General features: G+C 38.9%; 1 protein-coding gene across 1 annotated transcript in view; it reads left to right on the top strand.

The window, feature by feature from the left end:
- ACSS3 (acyl-CoA synthetase short chain family member 3) overlaps positions 1-20,848 on the top strand; it is a 91,209-nt gene that overhangs the window by 25,067 nt on the left and 45,294 nt on the right. The window contains exons 4-8 of the mRNA XM_074168486.1: positions 1,029-1,163; positions 1,440-1,580; positions 3,958-4,038; positions 4,121-4,216; positions 17,923-18,074. Of these exons, the coding sequence (XP_074024587.1) occupies positions 1,029-1,163; positions 1,440-1,580; positions 3,958-4,038; positions 4,121-4,216; positions 17,923-18,074 (605 nt within the window). The remainder of the gene's footprint in view (positions 1-1,028; positions 1,164-1,439; positions 1,581-3,957; positions 4,039-4,120; positions 4,217-17,922; positions 18,075-20,848) is intronic.

Raw genomic sequence — 20,848 nt, 5'->3', positions numbered from 1 at the left:
GTGGCATTGTGGTTTGTGCCTGCTTAATGAGATTTATGCTAATGCATACAATTAGTAAACTAGCTTGATCAAACTGAGGGGCATAAGATAAATATACTTCTAAAACTCCAAAAGCGAGGAGATTGAAGACTCATTCTTCTCCAATTAAAATGTGTTCTAACACATAATTTCTTTGGTGCTACCTTTTATTTCCTGAAATGCAAGAAATAAAAATACTTACCTTGGGACCTAAATCGAAATAGTTTGCATGCAAATTTCTTGACTTGGGAAATCTTACATAAAACCTGAGATTAATTTAATGACAAAGATGCTAAATCCACATTTGAAACAGAAATTATTCTAAAAAACCCCAGAACCTTGGAAATCTGATTTTCAGTGGTTTTGCATCCTGAATCCTGCAACCATCACTTAAAAGACTCTAGCTGTATTTCCCTCATGTGCCTTATGACTTTAGCTTATCCTCTTCCTGTGTTTCTAGTTTCCTGTCATCTCTTGTTTGCCGCCTTTTTCCTCTTTCTCCTCTTGTTCCTCCTGTGCCATTTAATTGCAGACTGGAAAAGAGCCAGCAAAGTGCTACAGCTAGTTTTAAAATATGCCATTGGGTGCAGACAGATAATTAGAAAGCAGGCTAAACAGGACAGATAGTTGTTGACAACACTGTACCACTTTTCCTTAATGGAGGGGCTAAGACGGAGATGGGTTTTTTTCTCTGTTCATTAATTTTTGTGCAGCTTACAAGAACTTAATACTGTTGATTTCTTGCTCAAATTTGGCTGAAAATGGTGAAGGGCGTCAGAAGTTATTACTGTGAAGAAAAAACAAGTGCATGGACAGGAAGATCACACAAGCTTGATTTCTGTAGAAAACTGATCTAAACTCCTGTTTCTAATTATGTGAAGATAGGTTTTATACATTGAGCATCATTAATGGAAAACATGTCATTAGGTTACATATATGAAATATTTTGCAAATATAGCAAAAAATATTGCAGTATTAGTATATATTAACAATCTAACTTCTTTTTTTAGCCCAAACTTATTGTAACAGCAAGCTTTGGAATAGAACCGAAAAGGAAAGTGGAATACATATCCCTCCTAGAAGGAGCATTGGCAAGGGTGCAGAGCAAACCTGATAAAGTTCTCATTTACAAGCGACCTAATTTGGTGGGTGTACAGTAGTTGTGCCTTTATTTTAACTTTCATATGTATATGTAGTGCACATGCCTTTTCTCTTTTAAAAGTAATATTTTTAATATATCTGTTGTAGTTGGTTTTTGAATTTTATTGGCGAACTTTATATTCATAAGATTTAAATAGTAAATAGAACTAATGAAGCAGAGAGATTACTGTACAGAAGATTGAATGGTACATGTTTTTTGACCAACTTCCGTTTATCCCATCTGTTTTCCTTTCCATACTTTTCTGTTTTTCAATTGGCAGGGCCATGTTCCTCTTGTCCCAGGTTGCGATCTTGACTGGGAGGAAGAGCTTGCAAAAGCACAACGTTATAAATGTGTCTCCGTTCCATCAGACCATCCCCTTTATATTCTGTATACATCTGGAACAACAGGCTTGCCCAAGGTAAAGGACTAGCTGTAGTCTAAGTGTCTGTGACCAACCTATTTGCAGTTCCACATAAGAAAATATTTAATTAAAAAGACTGAAACTGCTTGCCAGTGCTATCAATGATAAACATTGCTAGAAATGGTTTAATCTCATTTATTCTCATTTCACTACTTTAAAATCAGTGTATAGGAATAAATTATGTTTGTTTATTTAAACAATAGTAATATAAAGATAAACTGCATTTACTTCAAAATGCAGTTTGTACTTTTTACAGTATGAACCTTTGAGGAGAGCAGAATGTCCTTTATCCATTAATATCTTCTGTGTTTTAACTGTTTGAGGTAAGCATAGTATAGTCACTTAATAGCAAGGTTGGTTAATATATCACTTGTGTGATAGCATTTAGTGCTGAGTAGTCTTTGCTTATTCCTTATTTACATATTAGCTAATCTTCCCATAGATAAGATGTAATGAATAACATTACAGATTAAATGGAATAAAGCATGTTCTGGAGGCATGTGTTATTGAACAGTTCTGAGAACATAATTCCCATGAAAATGAAAGTTTAGATTGAGTAAGTGAAAACTAACATAGTGCATTCTTTGAAAATGCTCGCTTTCAAATGTCAATTAGTCTTAATGATCTATTTTTAAAAGATCTTATTTTAAAAGCAAACTCTTGAGTGTTTCCTTGGTACTTAAAATTCTCTTTTCAAGAGTAGAAGACAAGCTGAGTATAACTTTCTGGCAGTAGTCTTACCACCACAAATTCAGAGACAGTATCACACATCCCTGGATATGGCAGTGCTTAGGCTACTACTAGAAAATTATTTAATGTTGTGGCCTATAAAGTTCAGAATCTATGGGGAGTTAAGGGAAACCAAATATCAGTTTTGCTGGGAAAAATGTCTTCTGCTTTTGCTTTGAACGTGGGCACTTTAAAGCAACATGTGTGTCTTGAATTATTTAATTATACTGTCAAAAGGTCCAAAATAAGATCCTATGTTACAACAGGTATTTTCCTTGACTGTTAGTTTCAAAACATAACATCTCAGAGATAAAAGTTCTCTGAAGTTTACTTCACTGTGTTGGTTCTCCAGAGAAAAATGGAGATACCTGGAATGAATCACTCTAATAAGGAGATGGTCAACTAATACTAAACTACAATGAGTAACTTAGTGAATAAATTAACCTTTATTCATGTAAGGGACTTGCTTTTAGATGGTCATGCAAGTAAAATTACTCAGTTATGAGCTTCGTAACAAAACTTTTATTAATCTCAGAGCAGGGACTAGGTTAGAAGCCGAGACTAAAAAAAGCAATCTCCTTTCTGAAATACAGGAAGTGTTAGTTAACCATTCTCTGCTGTGGCAATCTCCATTTTAACGAGTTAATGTGTCTCTACAGTACTTCTTTTCTTGAATGAAGCCTGGCAGTGCCTATTTCATTCTATTAACAACATAAAGAGAAGGTACTATGCCTAGCACAGCCAGATAGCTGTATTGTAATGTCTGCACTGTAGACATTTGTTTGGTCAGATGAATCTCAGCTGAATTTTAGTTCAGGACATGGTTTACTTAATCCTTTCTTCTAGAAACGATGTACTAGAAGATGATGAAATGTATATTAAAAATACAAATATTACAAAATATTTCAAAATTTTTCCTATTAAAGGTGTTGCAGAGCCAGTTTTTGGCTTACCAAGGTGCATGATGCTATTGATACTCTCTCATTCTAATTTTCAGATCACTCTTTTAGACTAAGACTGGATTGTTCTTCATTTTGCATTTGTATGTGTAGTTCAGGCTAGATATTAAACCTTTCAAAAATAGACATCTGTTTTAAGACAGTTTTCTAACATCTTTAAAAATTAGACTCAGTGCAGAAGGAGGGGTACATTTCAGGGAGTAGTTCACCCAAGTTATTTTAGGGATCACCTGCTCTGCAGGTACTCCTCTTTTTCAGTGATCACACAGAGAGACTAGGCAATGAATCTAAAACATGCCTAGCATTTAGATGGCCACAGCTTAAGTGAGGTAAATAGTCAATCTCTTATTTTTGTTAGCATATGTTGACTAATTATTTGCATATCCAACTTTAATAAGAGTATTCTAGTCTTTGTTAGTTATCTTCTGAAAACTATTGTCATCTAAGCCTTGGGTTAGGTTTTTATGTTTGTTTTATTGTATGTTTGTTTGTTTGCCAAAATTACTTCTTCAGTGGGAATGCTAGCACAAGTACGTACTTGTTTGAATGGATCCTTTTCATAAGTGAGGAGTATTGGAATTGGACAACTTTAAGTCTATTACTGCTAACCCCCCAAAATTTAATTGAAGACAGGAATATCATTGTATCCTTCAAATGATCTTAAATATTCAAATTTTCTCATTTAGGGGGTTGTCAGACCAACAGGTGGCTATGCAGTTATGCTGAACTGGACAATGTCAGCTGTATATGGACTCAAACCTGGTGAGGTAATTCTGTTTAAATGTCTTATAATTTTTTTTAACTCATCTTAAAAACTCCCTGCTATATTAATGTTTTATTTCATTTTAGGTGTGGTGGGCAGCTTCTGATTTAGGCTGGGTTGTTGGTCATTCCTACATTTGCTATGGGCCTCTCCTTCATGGGAATACTACAGTTTTGTATGAGGTATGACCTGTTCCAAAAAGCCAGCCTTTGAAAAGGCAGCATCTCCTCCAGTTGATGATCCTGATAATTGTGTTTATGCCTATCCATTCTTAATGCCATATATATTTAAATTGTGTGTATATCTTCAGTGTTTATACTATGTCATGTATTACAGTAATTTTTAAGGAAAACTTACTGCACTGTCCTTCAAATTTGTATACTTCTGTGTGACTGGTGATGGTCAGTGAGGCAGGGAGCTCCAAAACAACAGACCTAGAAATGGCAGATGTTGAGTGTACCCATGTTGCTGAGGCTTCAGCAACAAGCTATCAGATTACCTTTATTATGGATGTAGAAGAGGATGTTGTGTTTTTCTTGTCTGGAGATGACAAATTCTTACTGGATCTAAGTTGGAGGCAATTGGAAGCTCTGTGGTTGGAGCCAGAACTCTTAAGGAGACTTGTCTCTTCTTTTCTCTGCCTACCACTCAAGCCACCTAAAGCCAAGACTCAGATGACATTCAGGGCTTGGTCTTTCTCCTTGGGGATGAAACTCAGTGGGGTGGAGAGGAGACTAGTCCAATTAGAGTGGCCTGCTGCATCCTACCTTTGGTGCTCAAAAGAGCAATCGCACTACCTTACGTTGTTAATTTTTCAGAAGTTATTGTTGATTCTCTAGTCGCCAGTCAAGAAGGTACAGTTTTGCTTGAACCATGTTCTTTATTCTTCAGGGAGTGAATCCAGTATCCATCAGTGATAGTGAAAGACATTTTATGTAAAAGCACCAACGTTATTAGCTTTTAAGCATGCTAAGACTTGGTTTCCTGCATTCGCCTGACATTAGGAATTCTGGATATATCCCAGCTTTTCCAACACTGTGCAGACTGAAGCCTACCTAGTAATTGTTCTGTATTTTTTCAATGGTTCTAGAGGTGGAATTTGCTTTATCTCTGCTATTGTGGCATGCTGATTACCTCTGTTGATTTGTAGTGGTAATTAGAAATGTGTGAACCATTAAAGGAAATCTAATGGTAACTCATGGCAGAGCATACAAGAACTGCAAAAGTATAGTGAATGTAGTAGATACTGAACGCATAAAAAAGCATATGAAAAAAGCTTTGATGGTATTGTGAATGTAGCAGTTGTTCAAGCACCACCTGCACCCAGTGTTCATGGAGCCGGAGAGTCGGCATGACATGGTGGAAATATACTGGTTCACAGACCATCATAAGTGCGGGAGTTCTGCATAAGGAAATGTATATTATGATTAAACTTTCTTCGTCTTCCAGCTAATACACCGTACAAGTGATGAAGACCATAATAGAAATGGTCTATTACAGAAATGAATTGTTACTGTTTTCAGGAACAAGCATTATTGGAACAATCCTTTGGTGTTTATACAACCAATTAAGTTGGTATTGGTTGAGATGTGCTTCACTGTTACGAATTTATACACTGCTGTTGGTGGGTAGCTCGTGCTGGGATTGTGCCTGGATTTTGAGTAAATATGTTTCTGAGTCCTGAGGATACTTGAAGAAGCATGAACAGTTGTAGTAATGTGAGGTTGCCTCCAAAATTGTTTGGATGCTGCTGCATCAAACACTGCAGAACTGACTATGGCTTCCTGCCTCCCGTTTTGGAAGTTAGAAGTGTGCTTTGCTGCTTGAAGATCATTCTATAAACTTCTAAGTGAGATTCTCACAAGCAGAAGACACCTCCTGAAGCAGGTCAAGAATCCTCAAGTCTAGAAAAGCGATGGTCATTAGGGGTGCACTACATGGTATTTCAAGTCACAGCAGTAATGCAGTTCTGAAATATGTCCTCTGATTATCCTTGCTTATTGATTTGGTTCACAGAGTGGTTTTCAACATACGAATGACATTTTTGCAGAGAAAGCTAAGGCAGAAACTTTGCCACTTGGCGTAAATAAGTGGGACTGCACTGCTAAGAAGTTCTCCAGAGCAAATGAAAAGTACATGTGCCAACAGAATGCTTTAATAAAAGCTGTCAAGAGCTCCCACCTTATTCTGAAGTACTTTTCATGCTACACAGAGGGCCAAATGCAATGTGTGACTTCATATTTGCTTATGACCACCAGATGTTTGCTTGTTCTGACTTTCAGCTGCTCCAAGCTTTGGATTCTATCCTCTTCACCAGCCCTATTTCTTCTACTGTTCCTCCTTTATGAACAACATCTTTCTTATAACATTATTAAAATAATTCCTCCTTTCCTACTATTGCCTTTTGCAATAGTGACAACTGTGGCATTGGCCTCTTAGAATATTGAGCAAGGGGCAACCTGGAGCTTGACAGCATGTGTTCTAAAAGGTCCAAAAGTTTCTCCAGCAGAGGCACAACCCTGTTGCTAATGTCAAGTCTGCTGCCAAGTGGGACAGGACTGCCAAGCCGTGCTGCATTCATCCAAGCAGATGAAGGCCGTGTTCTTCATGAGGTGGGAAAAACATTCATGGTGTGTGTGCCACTACAACAGAGATCTTGAACAGATCTTCAGGGGAGGGGAGAGCATTCCACCAAGCTCGCTGCTCATGAGGACATCCACACCCTTAGTCCCAGGACGAAGAGTCTGGCGAAAAAGTCCAGGGAAAAGCATGCCTACAGTACTGCTATGCAACCCCTAGGGGATCCCCGTGAGACAACACGCAGGAACATCCCCTTGGCCCACTCCACGGCAGGCAATGGGAACTGCAAAACTACTGGTCTGGATGCCCACCTGAGTAAGTGTGTGTAATCTTTTCCTGTACATGTACTGAGCATGGGACTGTGTTTAGGAGGTTTCTGGTAGAATTAGGGCACTGGTTGCAGAGCTGTGGAAAGGTGGTGTAAGTCTCTGGATTTACTGTGAGAGCTGCTGTGCCTTGACAGACTAGTCCCCAGGGGCCTGTGAGCTGTGAGGGAAGTTCTGTGGAAGAGCAAGCTCCGTCAGAGACCGCTTGCCCTGTCCCAGCTCTGCCTGTGTGCCAGGCATAGTCCTGGCAACCGCATAAATTGTGGATGTGGCATGCTTTGATCCCACAGCCCCCCTAGGCTCCTGCACAAAACCCCAGCCACGCTGTCTCCTCCTCTCCTCAAATGCAGTGTATAAAGGACCTACTCAGTGGTGGTAGTGGTGCTGGTGCTTTTGGCCTTATGTCAGATCCTGTCCCTGCCCTGCAATCAGCTGCTTGTACAACAAATACCATTCAGGATGAGGCCATTTTTTTGAAATGCAGTGATTAAGGTACTGTTTGTTGGCAATATATTATCTTTTCCCCTGCCCCAAGTCACACTCAGGAAAGGGCATAAAGGGAAAGGTACTGTGGGCTGGTGTAAGGCATAATTGGGTTAGCCAGGTTGACCCAAAACAAATGGATTGAATGCGGAAAGGGAGTGTGTGAAGCACACAAGTGTGGAGGAGGAGAAAGCTGGGTACAGAGAGAAGTATTGGGAATCAGTTCCCTTTTCAATCATTGCATAACATTTGTTAGATTGAAAGACACTGATGTCCAGTGGTATTCCTCCCATCCCACTCCATGCACTTCTGAATGCTCTGTGGGTTGATGACTGTCTTCAGTGAAGGAGCAGACAAAGTCCTGACAATTGCGTTTCTGGATGCCCCACTTAGGACAAAGAGAGTAGAGAATTGAGCATACAAATACTGCAGAAGCCGTGCTCAGTGTTTCAGTCTGAAGGAAGGTCTCAAAGATGCCCTTACAGAGGGTTGAGACTAAAAGTGATACCATGAGTTTGGAAGGTATTGGAAAAATTTGCACATTGTCTATCCTACATAGCCCAGTTACTTTCAGATTATCAAATATAGATTGCAGTGCCATTATGCATTCAGGAAAAGCACAATTAAATTAGGCCTGTGCTGCACCGTTCTCAGAGTGTACCTTATGGTGTGGGGCGCAATGGTATGCAGCATCTCTCATGATGCTCATTGGCAATGAAAACATAATTAATGATCCTGTCCCTGCATTTTTGGTCCAGTGAACAAGACTAAGTCTTGTCTAAAATAAACAGCAAATAACATCTAATGGAAGATGTAAAGAGCATTGGCCTTAAATGGTTTGATCTACTACTCTGCTCTAATTCACCTCCTTACTTGGCTATGTAAACAAAGCCTGTGACACCACATGTGCTCACATTCATGTTATTATTTCACATGGTACTGTTTGGTTTTGCCAGTCCATGTAGTAGGAAGAAGACTGGTAATCTCTCATAGACCGGCAGATTGTGCCTAGATGACACCCGTGTATGTTGCTTTGTGCAAAATGCTGTCGTTTATCATTTTTGTAACAGAAAAATGTAAAATAAGAAACAAAATGCAATGTTTAAAAGCAAAGCAAATCTTTTAAGAAAAAATGTAACTTGGAATTTGTTCTTGTCTTTGTGGTTAATTTTTAACTTTGTGGTTAACTTTTAAAAGTATTAACTTATTCTTTTGTTCGTGGAAAGACTGTGGGTAGTGTGTTAAGTTGTTCTATGAAACAGAGAATGAGCTTTTGTCAGGATTTTTCCCATCATTTTGTGATCTGTAGGATCTGAGGCAAATAGGTTTGTTTTTTAGCTTCTAGGCATTGGATTGATTTTTCGATAATCTATCAGAAAAGCAGGTTTTCAAAACAAGTATTTTTTATTAAATATTAAAGTACACAAAGTGATAACAACAAGCACAAGGATTTTTTTCCCCTAAACGGCTAAGACAGAGAGGCTCACATACCTTAATACTCCCAGCCAGTGACTGCAGCAGTGAGAGAAAACTTAAACAAATGGTTATTCTTAATTTGAAACTTCATGTACCTTCTTTCCAGATAAAGTTTACTGGCTTCCTTACTGTCAATGTTCTGCATGAAAGCTTGCCATTAATGTGTTATTGAAGTATATGATGCAGAGAATACCTACAGTGCAACTGTGGCAATAAAAATCAGCCATTCGTTTGAGTATTGCTTATGCTTAGCTCTTTTTTGAGGAGTCTCCAATGTGCTAATCTGGTGGAATCCGCTTGCTTCTGTGAATTTATGAACCAGCTCACTGTGGAACTTCTGAAAGCTTTTGAGTCAACGACAAGTGTCAGCTTGCTGATTGCAGGAGTGATGCTTGGTTCTTAGTGCACATGCAAGTTCTGAAAGACATTAGGAAGCCAGGTTATTTCTAGGACATTGCAAATTAAAAGTAATCAAGTAGGCTATTTTTAAAAAAAGGAGGAAGGTATTTTTTTAAAAGCAGTAGGGAAAATCCTAGGAAAAGGAAAAAAAAGATAGAATTCAAGAGGAAGAGGTAAGTGAGAGAATATGTTAAACTCATGAAGTAGACTCTTTTGCAGAAAGGATTCCTTAATAGCTAAATATAACTTTATGCAGAAAAGGGAGTACAGTAAATTTACTAAGGTTCATATGTTCAAATACATTTGTATAGATGGATAAAAATATCCAGAAAAAACTAACACTATATACTTGTGTACTTGCAAATAACTCCAGATGCAGAAGTGGATTAATGACATTTTGTAGTACATGTGTACAGACATTGGTGGATGAGAAGCTCGACGTGAGCCAGAAATGTGCACTGGCAGCCCAGAGAGCCAGCCACATCCTGGGCTGCATCAAAAGAAGCATAGCCAGCAGGTCGAGGGAGGTGAGTCTGCCCCTCTACTCTGCTCTCATGAGACCCCAGCTGGAGTCCTGCGTCCAGCTTTGGAGTCCTCAGCACAAGAAGGACATGGACCTGTTGGAACGAGTCCAGAAGAGGGCCATGAAGATGATCAGAGGGCTGGAGCACCTCTCTGACAAAGGCAGGCTGAGAGAGCTGGCGTCATTCAGCCTGGAGAAGAGAAGGCTCTGGGGGGACCTTATAGCAGCCTTCCAGTACCTAACGGGGACCTACAGGAGAGATGGGGGGGGACTCTTTATCAGGAAGTGTAGCGATAGGACGAGGGGTAATGGTTTTAAACTGAAAGAGGGGAGACTTAGATTAGATATTGGGAAGAAGTTCTTTACTGTGAGGGTGGTGAGACACTGGAACAGGTTGCCCAGAGAAGTTGTGGGTGCCCCATACCTGGAAGTGTTCAAGGCCAGGTTGGATGGGGCTTTGAGCAACCTGGTCTAGTGGGAGGTGTCCCTGCCCATGGCAGGGGGGTTGGAAGACAATGGTCTTTAAGGTCCCTTCCAACCCAAACCATTCTATGATTCTATGATACTGTACAGCTGTCCTATACCTTTTATTCATCCCAGAGGTCATACTTGACAGATTCTTCCTGTGTGTTGTTTGTTTATGTAGGGCAAGCATGGATACATCTGTGAGAACTCCTAGAGGTTTCCTAAATAATTTGGGGGTTGATTTTAATACCTTGAGTTAAGTTGTGTAGGCTCTCAGTTGACTGCTTATGAAAGAAAGAGATCACTGCAATTTTCTTTCTATTGCATATGAAAAGACCATTTTTCCTATGAACTTTTCTGCATTATTATGGTGCGGACTTTGAATGAGAGAAACAAGCTTTGGCTTTGAAAAATTAACTGAAGTATGCATGGCTTTGCACACTGAGGTATTCAGCGTGCATTTTTCAGCTGCCTTTTCCTGAGGTGAAAGGATGAGGAAGAACAGTCTGTGTGTTGCTCTTAAATCCCAAAGGATTCTATTTGTCCTTCTCCTGTCAGGAGGTAACAATTTTTGCCGTTACGTCTTTGTAGTATGTAAAAAAAATTTAGAAATTCAGTATCCCTAAGCAAAAAACCTATTACTTATTTTGATCTTTGTCTGTTTTCTGGAAATGAAGGCTTAAAAGAATGTGTGGACATCACTATAAGCTATATTTAATTAAGTACTAACATGCTGTCTTTCAATCTTGAATCTGCTTTCCCAGAAACTTAAATTATTTGTATAGGTAATCAGAGTTAATAAGTATGTTCAAGATTTATGAAGCAGAAATATATTCTAGGAAAAGAATATCTATTCTTTGCTGATCCTATAGCTGATGACATTTTTTGTGTTAGATAGTATGGATCAATGTGGGAGCTTAATTTTCTTGTATCTGGTCTCCACAAAAGCTATAAATCTTTGCTTTTCCATGTTGCTTGGATTTGCTTATACAGAATAGACCTTTGGGGCAAAGTTAAGAGATGGACAAGCACAGCACAGGCCTGTGCCTTCTCAGGGCAACTGTTAACATGGACCACTAACTCTGCAGTATGTAACAGTCCTCCAGTTCGGATCACTTCTGGTTTTGCAGTACATGGTAAATTGTTGACTGTTTTAGCTAAAGACTTTGTAGATGGAATTCTTATTTGTATGTGTAGGACTGTGAGAAATCTCAGCATATGCTGCTAAGAGCTGGTCCTTGCCCTGTCAGTGTGTGTCGTACATGTCCATTCCTATATGCAGATGGGTGTTTGTAAAGGTAAACCTACATGCTATGTAAATATGCCTGCAATTAATCTCTTCCTCTCCCCCCCCATTTGTATTGTAGTACACATTACTAAGTGTATTTAATCACCTACAGTTTTCAGTTGATTTATTCAACTGTTCTGTCCACTAATCAAAAGGTATTGCTTTGATTTTTTTTTTGTATTTTAAAATCCTACTGTATGAATAATAAGGACTTCTTTTAAGCTCCCTTGCTTTTTAATCAAGAAATTTTGGAGGCAGTGAACATGTAACCTAATTGGAGTGTATCAACACTAAATGTTTGAGTTCAGCTGAAATTTAGAGAAGAAATCGAGCTCTTTTCTAGTCTGATTTTGTAACTTGCACAATTTACCTAACGTTGGGTAGTTTTCAGACCCCCATCTGCACCTTTATTTCATTTCCAGATGCTCAGTATAGTTCTGGTATGCAATTCTGGGGGCTTCAGTGGCTTCAGGATCTCTACAAATAATTAAAGAGAGAACTCCAGTTATACATGACTTTCTATTTTTTTTACTATTATACTTCTATTTTTCTAGTGAAAAATAGTTTTTATTCCTTTTCAAGTTAAATTCTGTTACAAAAGAGTTCTTTTTAATAGTTTGTCTGGAAAATCCCCAGTGATTTCCCACTAAATTTCAAGGCTAGGGACCACTGTGGTTGCCTTCTCTGGTATTCTGAACAACAACGAGCAGAAACTTCACCTGGTAGCAGAATGCACATTTATAGGATCAAATGTTGTACTAGATTGAGTATTAAATTACTGTAGTCTAATTAATGTTTAAACACCTAATAGATGTTAATTAGCATCTTCATTCCAAAGGGAGTAACTCATCACCACCATGCCAGTTAAGTAGAAGAGGAAAGTGGTGTCAGAAACATGGCAGTTTCTCAGAGATAAGGAAGAGGCTTTGATAGTTTTACAGTAGCTGTTTTTGACCAGTGGTACACTGGACCACGTTACAATTGTTGCATGAATTTGGCAGAAAAGAATCACTAATATAAATACGGCAGTGAAGAGGTTTTCATTCTAGCAGGTGTAGAGTAAGACAAGAAGGAAAGGGGAAGAAGGCATTGCGTTCTTTCAGCGCTCTCTGTTACATGGTTATCTTCCAGTGAAGTATTGTCTCTGTGTGAATGTGTGGGGGTAAAGATGGTTATTGTCATGGTAAAGGTACCTCTAAATCTAAAATGTTTTGGTTGTGGAAAATAAAAAGGGTAAAAATTCTGTTTCTGTAACAGTGAGTAATAAAGAAAAATCAGAGTTAATATCTGGTTGACCTACATGTCTGCTTTGTGATTTTTGCTCTTGGTGAGAACATTATTAAACAGTAATAGTACATTTCCTATTTTTCTTTCTCTGAGATGCTGCCAATCAGGTCTTCAGATAGTGTTCATGACCGGTGTCTTTTTTTTTGAGGATTAAAAATGGGAAGAAAAGGAAGACTTCTGTACACACAAGGAGAAAAATAATCTTTACAAAGAGTAATAGTGTATAATTTTTCTTCTGTTCAGAAGACTGTCTTAACAGTGAATATTCATAAATTTGTAGTCAAAGTTTTTCCTGAATGGTTGCCTAATGATGGGTTATGAGTCAGGGAGTATCAGTATGCTGTTTAGGTACAGGGAAAGAAAATCTCATCCCCTTTGCCTAGGGACAACTACTATTGAATATAAATAGGGGCTGGGCTGAGCTGACTTCATACCTTCACTTCTTAAAGTGATTTGTTTATTTTTAAATTACTTAGTAGGTGACAAGTCATTTTAACAATTGCTATGGAAACAATGTGCTTTCAATTTTTACTTGCTGTAACACCATTGTCAGAAATGTGAAAACTGTAATGAATTCTTTTGAATACAGCCAGGTTTGTTGTTGGGGTTTTTTTTTTGGGGGGGTGTTCATTTTTTTTTTTTATAATCCTGGATTGTTTATTTCCAAGACAAGACAAAATTTAGCTATAAATAAGCTACTTGAAGTCTCACAGCCCACTCTGGGTTGCTCTTGCTGATGGGATCACAAGCTGTAAGCAACAGAGCAGCATGAAGAGAAAGTCTAGCTACTACCTGTGATCATCTGATGTCAAGAAAAAGGCAGCATGGTAGTTCCAGTGCTTGGGACTTTGAATTGGAGGTAGGGTAAGGAAGAGGATGCCCACACTTGCCATGCATTAAGGACTTCAATGGAGTGGTCTAGGACAGAGAAGGAGCTATTGTCCCACACAGACCTGTAGCAAGACATCACTGTGTACATGGAGCCTTCCTCACAACGCTCACTGGGGTCCTTCCAGTCCCTGCTGGTGCAACAAATCTGCAGGGTACATAACAACAGCAACAGGTTTAAAATTACTCTCATTTGGCACAGCTGTTAGCAACTTAGGGACATCCAGCTTTTCTACATTTTCTGAGAGCCGTTATCATCAGCTTACAACGCAAGCACTGCCTCTGAAGTTGGCTAGTTTTGTGATCTTTCTGCCATCATCCATACTGACTGCATTTGTGGAGCAAATTCAGTAGGATGTACCGTCTCAAGTCCTTAGTGGAGATTTGGCAGCAGGGCCAGCAGCAGAAAGATGAATGCCTCCATGAACATATACTTTTGAATCCTGATGTGTCAGGATTTTGCGTGTGCTTTAGTGTCAGCAGGTTTTAGTGGAAATGAATTCCATGTATAATATTTGCTATGCAGAGAGAATTTCCTCCTCATAAATTTTAAATGTATCTTTAATTGAAGAGCCTCTTGTTGTTAGGGATCAGGCAGAAAGGGAATTCCTGAGCTGTTACTGATGTGTTGTTGGTTATTTTATTATAACTCCTCTTATGTGTTTTTTTCTTCGAGTAATCTATCCCTGTGGCTTCTGACTTTCTCCATAGGAGAACTTCTCTATCCCCTTGATCATTCTTGCTGCCTCACTAGGAATCTTCTGTCATAATCATGTGCTATCCATCAACATATTCTGCCTGAGGATGCCTGCTCAGCTGGTAGACATCTGATAAATTACATGCTAAATCTAGGTACTTCCAGAAAGATGTTCCTATCTGTCGGTCTCAGTCTCTTGGTAGGTTATTAAAAGTCTTTTCTACGTGAATCCTCCTAGCTGATACCAGAAGTGTCTATTTCTGCTTTTCTTTTTTAAATTAGGTGAGGCAGATCACTCTCTTTCTGACTGCCTTGTTCTTGTTTACTGTGCTCTCAGTTCCTGCCAACCAGAGATATTATTGCCAGTAACTGTGAAAATTCTCATCTCTAGTATTGATGCAAATATTGAATACCAACAGGTCTTGAACCGATCCCTGCAGAAATCCAGTGGAAGCATCTAATTTGCTCATAGTCCCCAACTGACTCAGCAATCTGTCAACATATTCTGAATTTAATTACCCTGTGCTTTATTGTTTATGATGCTAACTTTTTAAAAGTCAAAATTGCATGTGGTAATAAGCCTCTCATGGCATCTTGCAGTACTTCTCAAAAGTTTTGTATAGTAAATGAGAAGTCTCTGGCAATTTTGTTTCTAGTTTTTTGGGCTCTGAAATTAATTTGCACTCTCTCAGATTTGTTTTGCTTATGTCAGTTTTTGTTTATGCATTTACTAAACTGTGAACAGCTGCCAAGGCACTGGGGGAGTTTTTCTGCAGAATCAGTAAGAATATTTTACAGCTGGGCCAGATTTTTTTTTTCCTGAATGAATATTTTAAGTGTTGCCTTATTCTTTGGGTATTATTTCCTATTTACTCTCAGGGGAAATGTCTATTCCTTTCCTTATGCTGCTTGTGCCATTTTATTTGTTTTTCTCCTAGATCACAGAATGGTATTTCTCCAAACCAAAGCTGTGGTAGCTTACCTGTGACATATAAATATCAACCTCTCAGAGCCCTGCATGTGTACCCACGCCCTCCTGAAGGTTTAGTTGTGCGTGTTGAAGATGCTCCAAGGCTCAGGCTCGAGCTTGCTGGAGGCGCGAGGCACAGGCATGGCTGCAACACAGCTTGGGCAGGGACCAGGGGTGAGGGCCTGAGTGTAAGTCACCTCCCAAACAAAGAGAGGCTCCTTTCAGCCCATCTCACAGCTCTGCTGTTTTCCCAGGGGTCTGATCCAAGGTTACACAGCTGCACCGTGGCAAACCTGGCTTTGAGCATCAGCAGCCAAGTCCCTGGGAGGGAGTGGGTGTGCTCAGGGCCAGGCACAGCCCTTTTATAGGCTCTGGACATTGCCATTTGGTTAATGGTGCTGGTTCAATTACATAATTAATGGGGAGTTTGTGGAAGTATGAAATTTTTCGGTTGGAGACCGTTTATTTTTGTGTTAATGATGTGAGCTTGAACTCCTAAACAGATGGATGCAGATCTGCAGGTATAGTGAACATTATAGGGAGATGACATAAACTTGAATAAGTAGGTTCATGAACAAATATCAATGAACACTTGGATGAATATGTGAAAGTTGTGATGAAGAAGCATGCAAGGAGGACACTTAAAGGCAGTCTGGGGAAAGATTTTTCTTTGGGAGGTGTGCATTATATGACAGAAAAAAGGACATAACTCACTTTTTCAGCAAGCAAATAGCATTCTTTTACATTTCTTTTTGGTGATTTAGGTTAGGAGATTAGCAAAAAGAGGTTTGGGCATTGGTGATCCTCTTCCCTGCTACTTTGGCTGGGGACTGTTTCTTTTGTTTATTTGCTGTTCATTTACTTCTCACCACCTGCTCCATTGTTGTTGGTTTTTTTTTTCCTAAAAAAAAAAGGCTTTTCAATTGTGCATTCTGTTTTGTCTTGGGTTTTTTTTGTTGTTTTATGGTGATCCTCTGCTGCAGCACTCCTCTCACCAGCAGTGCCTCCCCGTAGGGCTGCAAAGCCAATGGTACGTATCTGCCCTCTGGCGTCCTGCATTCTTTAAATCTGCCAAATGGTTCATCAGTGCGCTTGCCAGTGTTCAGGCACAGCTGGATGCAGGCCGGGCATGGGGGCAGTTGCAGTGGGGAGGGCAGGTGGGAGAGAAGGAAAGGGATGAATTCCTGTGAGCCTGCATCGCAACCAGTGTGCTGCTTTTTATGTTGGGACGGAGCAGCTAACTTGATTAGTGTATGTTTTCATAAAGACATTTACTTTGTTACTAATGCCTCATTATCAGAATGAAAATAGTGGATTTAGTAAATTCTGCAAGGTATTCAAAAGTTCCTTTTGCATCTTGGTAAACTGAAAAGTATTAATTAGAGTTTTGTATGCTGGGTGTTTTTTTTTTTTTTTTTTCTTCCCACTGGGCTTATTAATCTATCTATTCCAATTTTGCATTTACACAAGGATGGTGAAGGTATGAATTTGTCTTGTGACTAGTGAATTGCTGTAAAGGTGGTGACATTTCAGTAGTGAAACTTTGTGTTTGTGGCTTCTTGTGTAAAACATTGACAAAGCTGTGTTTGCAGTATGAAAAGTGTATGTCTCTCCTAACTTGTGTGCTCTGTCAAAGTTCATCTTCTGAGTGTGGCCTTTCTGTTGAAAAGGTTATGGCAATACCTGTAGAGCTAAAGTTCATTCTACATTAACATCATCTTTTCATAATTTCGGGATGTGTATGGAACAGTTCATGCACTGCGGTAATTACATACTGTAAGATTGTGATTATACGATCCTGTGCTGGCTGCTTTTCATATTTGCAGCACCACAAAAAGGTATTTTTGATTACTTTTTGTTATTATTATTTACCATTGGACGATTTGTCACATCTGATTACTTCTGTTTATGATTCTCCTGACTATTCCTGTGAGCTCAAGACAATGTTTAGTTTTGAAAAAAACCAAAACCAACCACAAACCAGACCATAGTCTGGTATCACACTAAAACAAAAAAGGGGTCTTCAGCTCCTCTCCAGACTTCATGTGGGCACAAAGGTGCCAAGAAGCCAGTTTTAAGCATCTAAGTGAGCATTTTTCCAAAATTAGGAGGAGGTGTTTTACAGAATTACTACAGAATTAGGACTGGGTGTTTTAAAGGCTACTTTGCGATAAGAGTAGATGTAGACATGACTCCCTCTGCTGCCAGTGTAATAACAGCTCTTTGTGGCTGTGTTTCCATTCACATGTCCGTTTGTCCTATTTTTCTAAGTAGCAGCTAGTATGTGCTGTGTTGATGGGAGAGATTGTGCTCAAAGCTTGTGAATTTATTTTTACAAATGAATACACTCACAGTATTATTATTTTTAACAAAGACTTCTCTAAAGTCTTACTTGAAATTACTTCTGTTGCTGTGCTACCGCTACTGTTACATGTTCAAGCCTTGAACTGTCAAGGAATTATGAAGTATTTTTATCCTGTGACATTTTAAATTATTCTCTCCATAGGGGAAGCCTGTGGGAACGCCAGATGCTGGTGCCTATTTCCGTGTGCTAACAGAGCATGAAGTAGCTGCCTTCTTTACTTCACCAACTGCAATTAGAGCAATCCGTCAGCAGGACCCTGAGGCAGCCTTGGGAAAGCAGTACTCTCTGAAAAGGTGAACTAAGGATACACTGGAAGCAGTTTCTTACAGAAACAGACTGGATGAACTAAGAATAGCAGAGCGTCTGGGGCTTTGCCCACCTCTGTATAGCAGAATTTAAATACGTTCTTGACAATTTAGGTGTACATGTGTTTGCTTGTAAATTTATATTGGTAGTTTGGAGGAGATCAAAGCCATTAAAAAGATTACGACTCTAAGGCTAAGAGTTCTTATGGAGTTAGGATTGTTTACTTACCCTTAATTTTACTCCACTGTGCATATACCCTGTAATACAGTCTTGGAATACATGATCCCGTACTGTTTTTCCACATGACTTCTCATTTCATTGAGTGCACAGGATCTTTAGCTTGTGTTTAATCAGCAGCTAGTCAACGTTTCGTTTATCTCCCCATAACTTAGTTACTGTTTATGGTTATGCGCTCCAAAGACAGAGCTTTTTGCTATCTCAAACTGGTTTTAAGGTGTTTATTGCAATACTATCAGTATGCTTCAAAATCGTGACTGAGTTCATCCTCACAAATCCCCTGTGAGATGAGAGAGTGGTATTATCTGTATTTTGCAGATGGAAAGCTGAGGCACAGAGCGATTAAGGTCAAATTCTTCTATATAGTTTTGAATATCCAGTCTGAGCCACTGAACTACAACTGTTTCACAGTGCTTAGCATTATATGGTTAAAATGCGTTACTAGCATTGTATCAATAAAATGCCCCTCACGCTGACTTGCATCTCAGAGTGTTTAGTGCTTCTACAAACCAAGTTTCTGAGTTTCTGTATCTTATGGCAAACATTCTAAAAATAAAAATATGTGGGTTTGGACCACATCTAATCTTGAAATTGCATAATTTGCTCAGCATCAAGCAAGGACTGTCAGATTGTATAGCAGTATTCAGTCCTAAGAACATCTTTTATCACACATAGAAGGGAAGATGCGGAGAGAGGAGAAGGGGAAGACGCAAAGCCATATAGCTTCATTAGACTTCCACGTTCTAAAGTGCTCAGGAAAATTTTATTTATTGGTGAGTTGGATTTAGACATGAGGTATTCATTAAAAGTTCATCATTACTTTCTTCCATCTGTATTGAGTGCTATCATCAATCCTTAACCCTCCTTGAAATAGGAAACAAGCTCATTTGAGACCCTAATACTTGTTTATTGACAAGAAAGTGATTCAGATGCTAGAAAATTTAATTGCTGTTCCTTGACATTTTTTAGGCAATAGCTAAAATGAGTTACTCTGTCTTTAGAGTATTCATTTAATGGAAAATCTGCTAACCTGCTCTGTAAGTTGTCACATTTTCTGGCCGAATGAGAATTCCAGATAAGAGTCTCCTTGCTGATATCGGTTGCCCCAGATGTAAAGAGGTATTTCATCATTCCTATTCAGTGCATAGTCAATGAGCTCCATTTGCAGATTTAGTTGTCTCATAATTCACTCAGCTTTGGGCCACGTCATTCCCTGATATATGACTATTCTTTACTAAACCCTCTAGTGCAGCATTTAATATCTAGTAGGTGCAGTTGTTAAGAAATGGAGTCCAACAGGTGATTAAAATTTCAATTCTAGGAGAAACCTTGCTTTCGGGTGTTACTTGGATGGACTTTTCCATCCAGGGTCAAGTGAATTCTCTCTGTTTCATTTAGAAATGAGTCTTCCTTTTAGTTCATTTACTTGTTCTATGATGCTTTCCTCTCTGTTATGTGGTGCAGAATCTTTGAAGTGTCTTTCTGCTACCTGGGCTAAAATGTAGCCTTACTTACTGTAGAGACTCCAAAACACATGTCCAGGAATGCAGTCCTGAAAGAGGTTTCCACCGTGATACATTTCATTCTTGAAAAGTTCTATTAAAAAACTGATGAAAGTCAATGTAACTTTTTAAAAAATCCTGTTAAAAAAGACAATTACTGATAGGGTTCAGAGTTGGTAGGCCATGCCAGTTTCCAGTATACAAGGGAATACTTGATTTACAAAAGTAAGCTGAATTATAAGCAGACTTGCATTCTTTTGAAATTCCTGTTAAGAGCTGATATTGGTGGTGTCACTGGCCTTTACACAAAATTATATGTGAGGTTTCCAAAGGTTCTAGTGTGTGTGCTTCAAATTCCTTGTTGGCTATTGGAGTCAAATCTTGAAATTTGTTTGCCTTTCATACAAGGCGTCGTCAATGTCTTAAACATGGCTCATGCTTAACAGTAAAAGAGATGTTTAATTTCTAATGCTGTAGGATAAAAGCCCTGTTCAGCCACATAGTGCTAGAGGATGTAGAGACCCAGCTTTTGATAACACACAGTGCTGTGAAGCAGGCTGTCTGTTGTGTTTGAAAAACAAGTAGCATCCAAATTCTGACCCTCATGTACCTGAGCACATTCGGTTTAGCTTTTGGAATCTGTTCTCATCTTCACGAGGTGACTCCATAACACTGAGCCGTTAACTCTTCCCATATTTGGAATCACACTTCATCCTTTAATTGACGTCATTGTTATGAACTGGTTAGGTCTGATTTCCAAATGATTGACAACTGACAGTTTTACATGAAATGGGGCAAAAATTTAGCAGATTAGATTAATGTACAAGTAATAATTTGCAGTTTGTGTTCCATAGCCTGCTTGGTTTTCTTGACTTTTGCGCAGTTGTGAATGTTCTACCATTTTATGTAGAGAACCTAGAGATTCTAGCTTGTTTATCTGATACCAGATATTACTGCACTTGCTTTAGAAAGAAATATGAGACTACGTAAAAACTGTGCAGAGATAATGAATATAAAGTAGA

Source organism: Numenius arquata, chromosome 2, assembly GCF_964106895.1.
Source record: "Numenius arquata chromosome 2, bNumArq3.hap1.1, whole genome shotgun sequence".
NCBI classification, from domain to species: domain Eukaryota; kingdom Metazoa; phylum Chordata; class Aves; order Charadriiformes; family Scolopacidae; genus Numenius; species Numenius arquata.
This window is presented reverse-complemented; position numbering and strand designations above follow the sequence as displayed.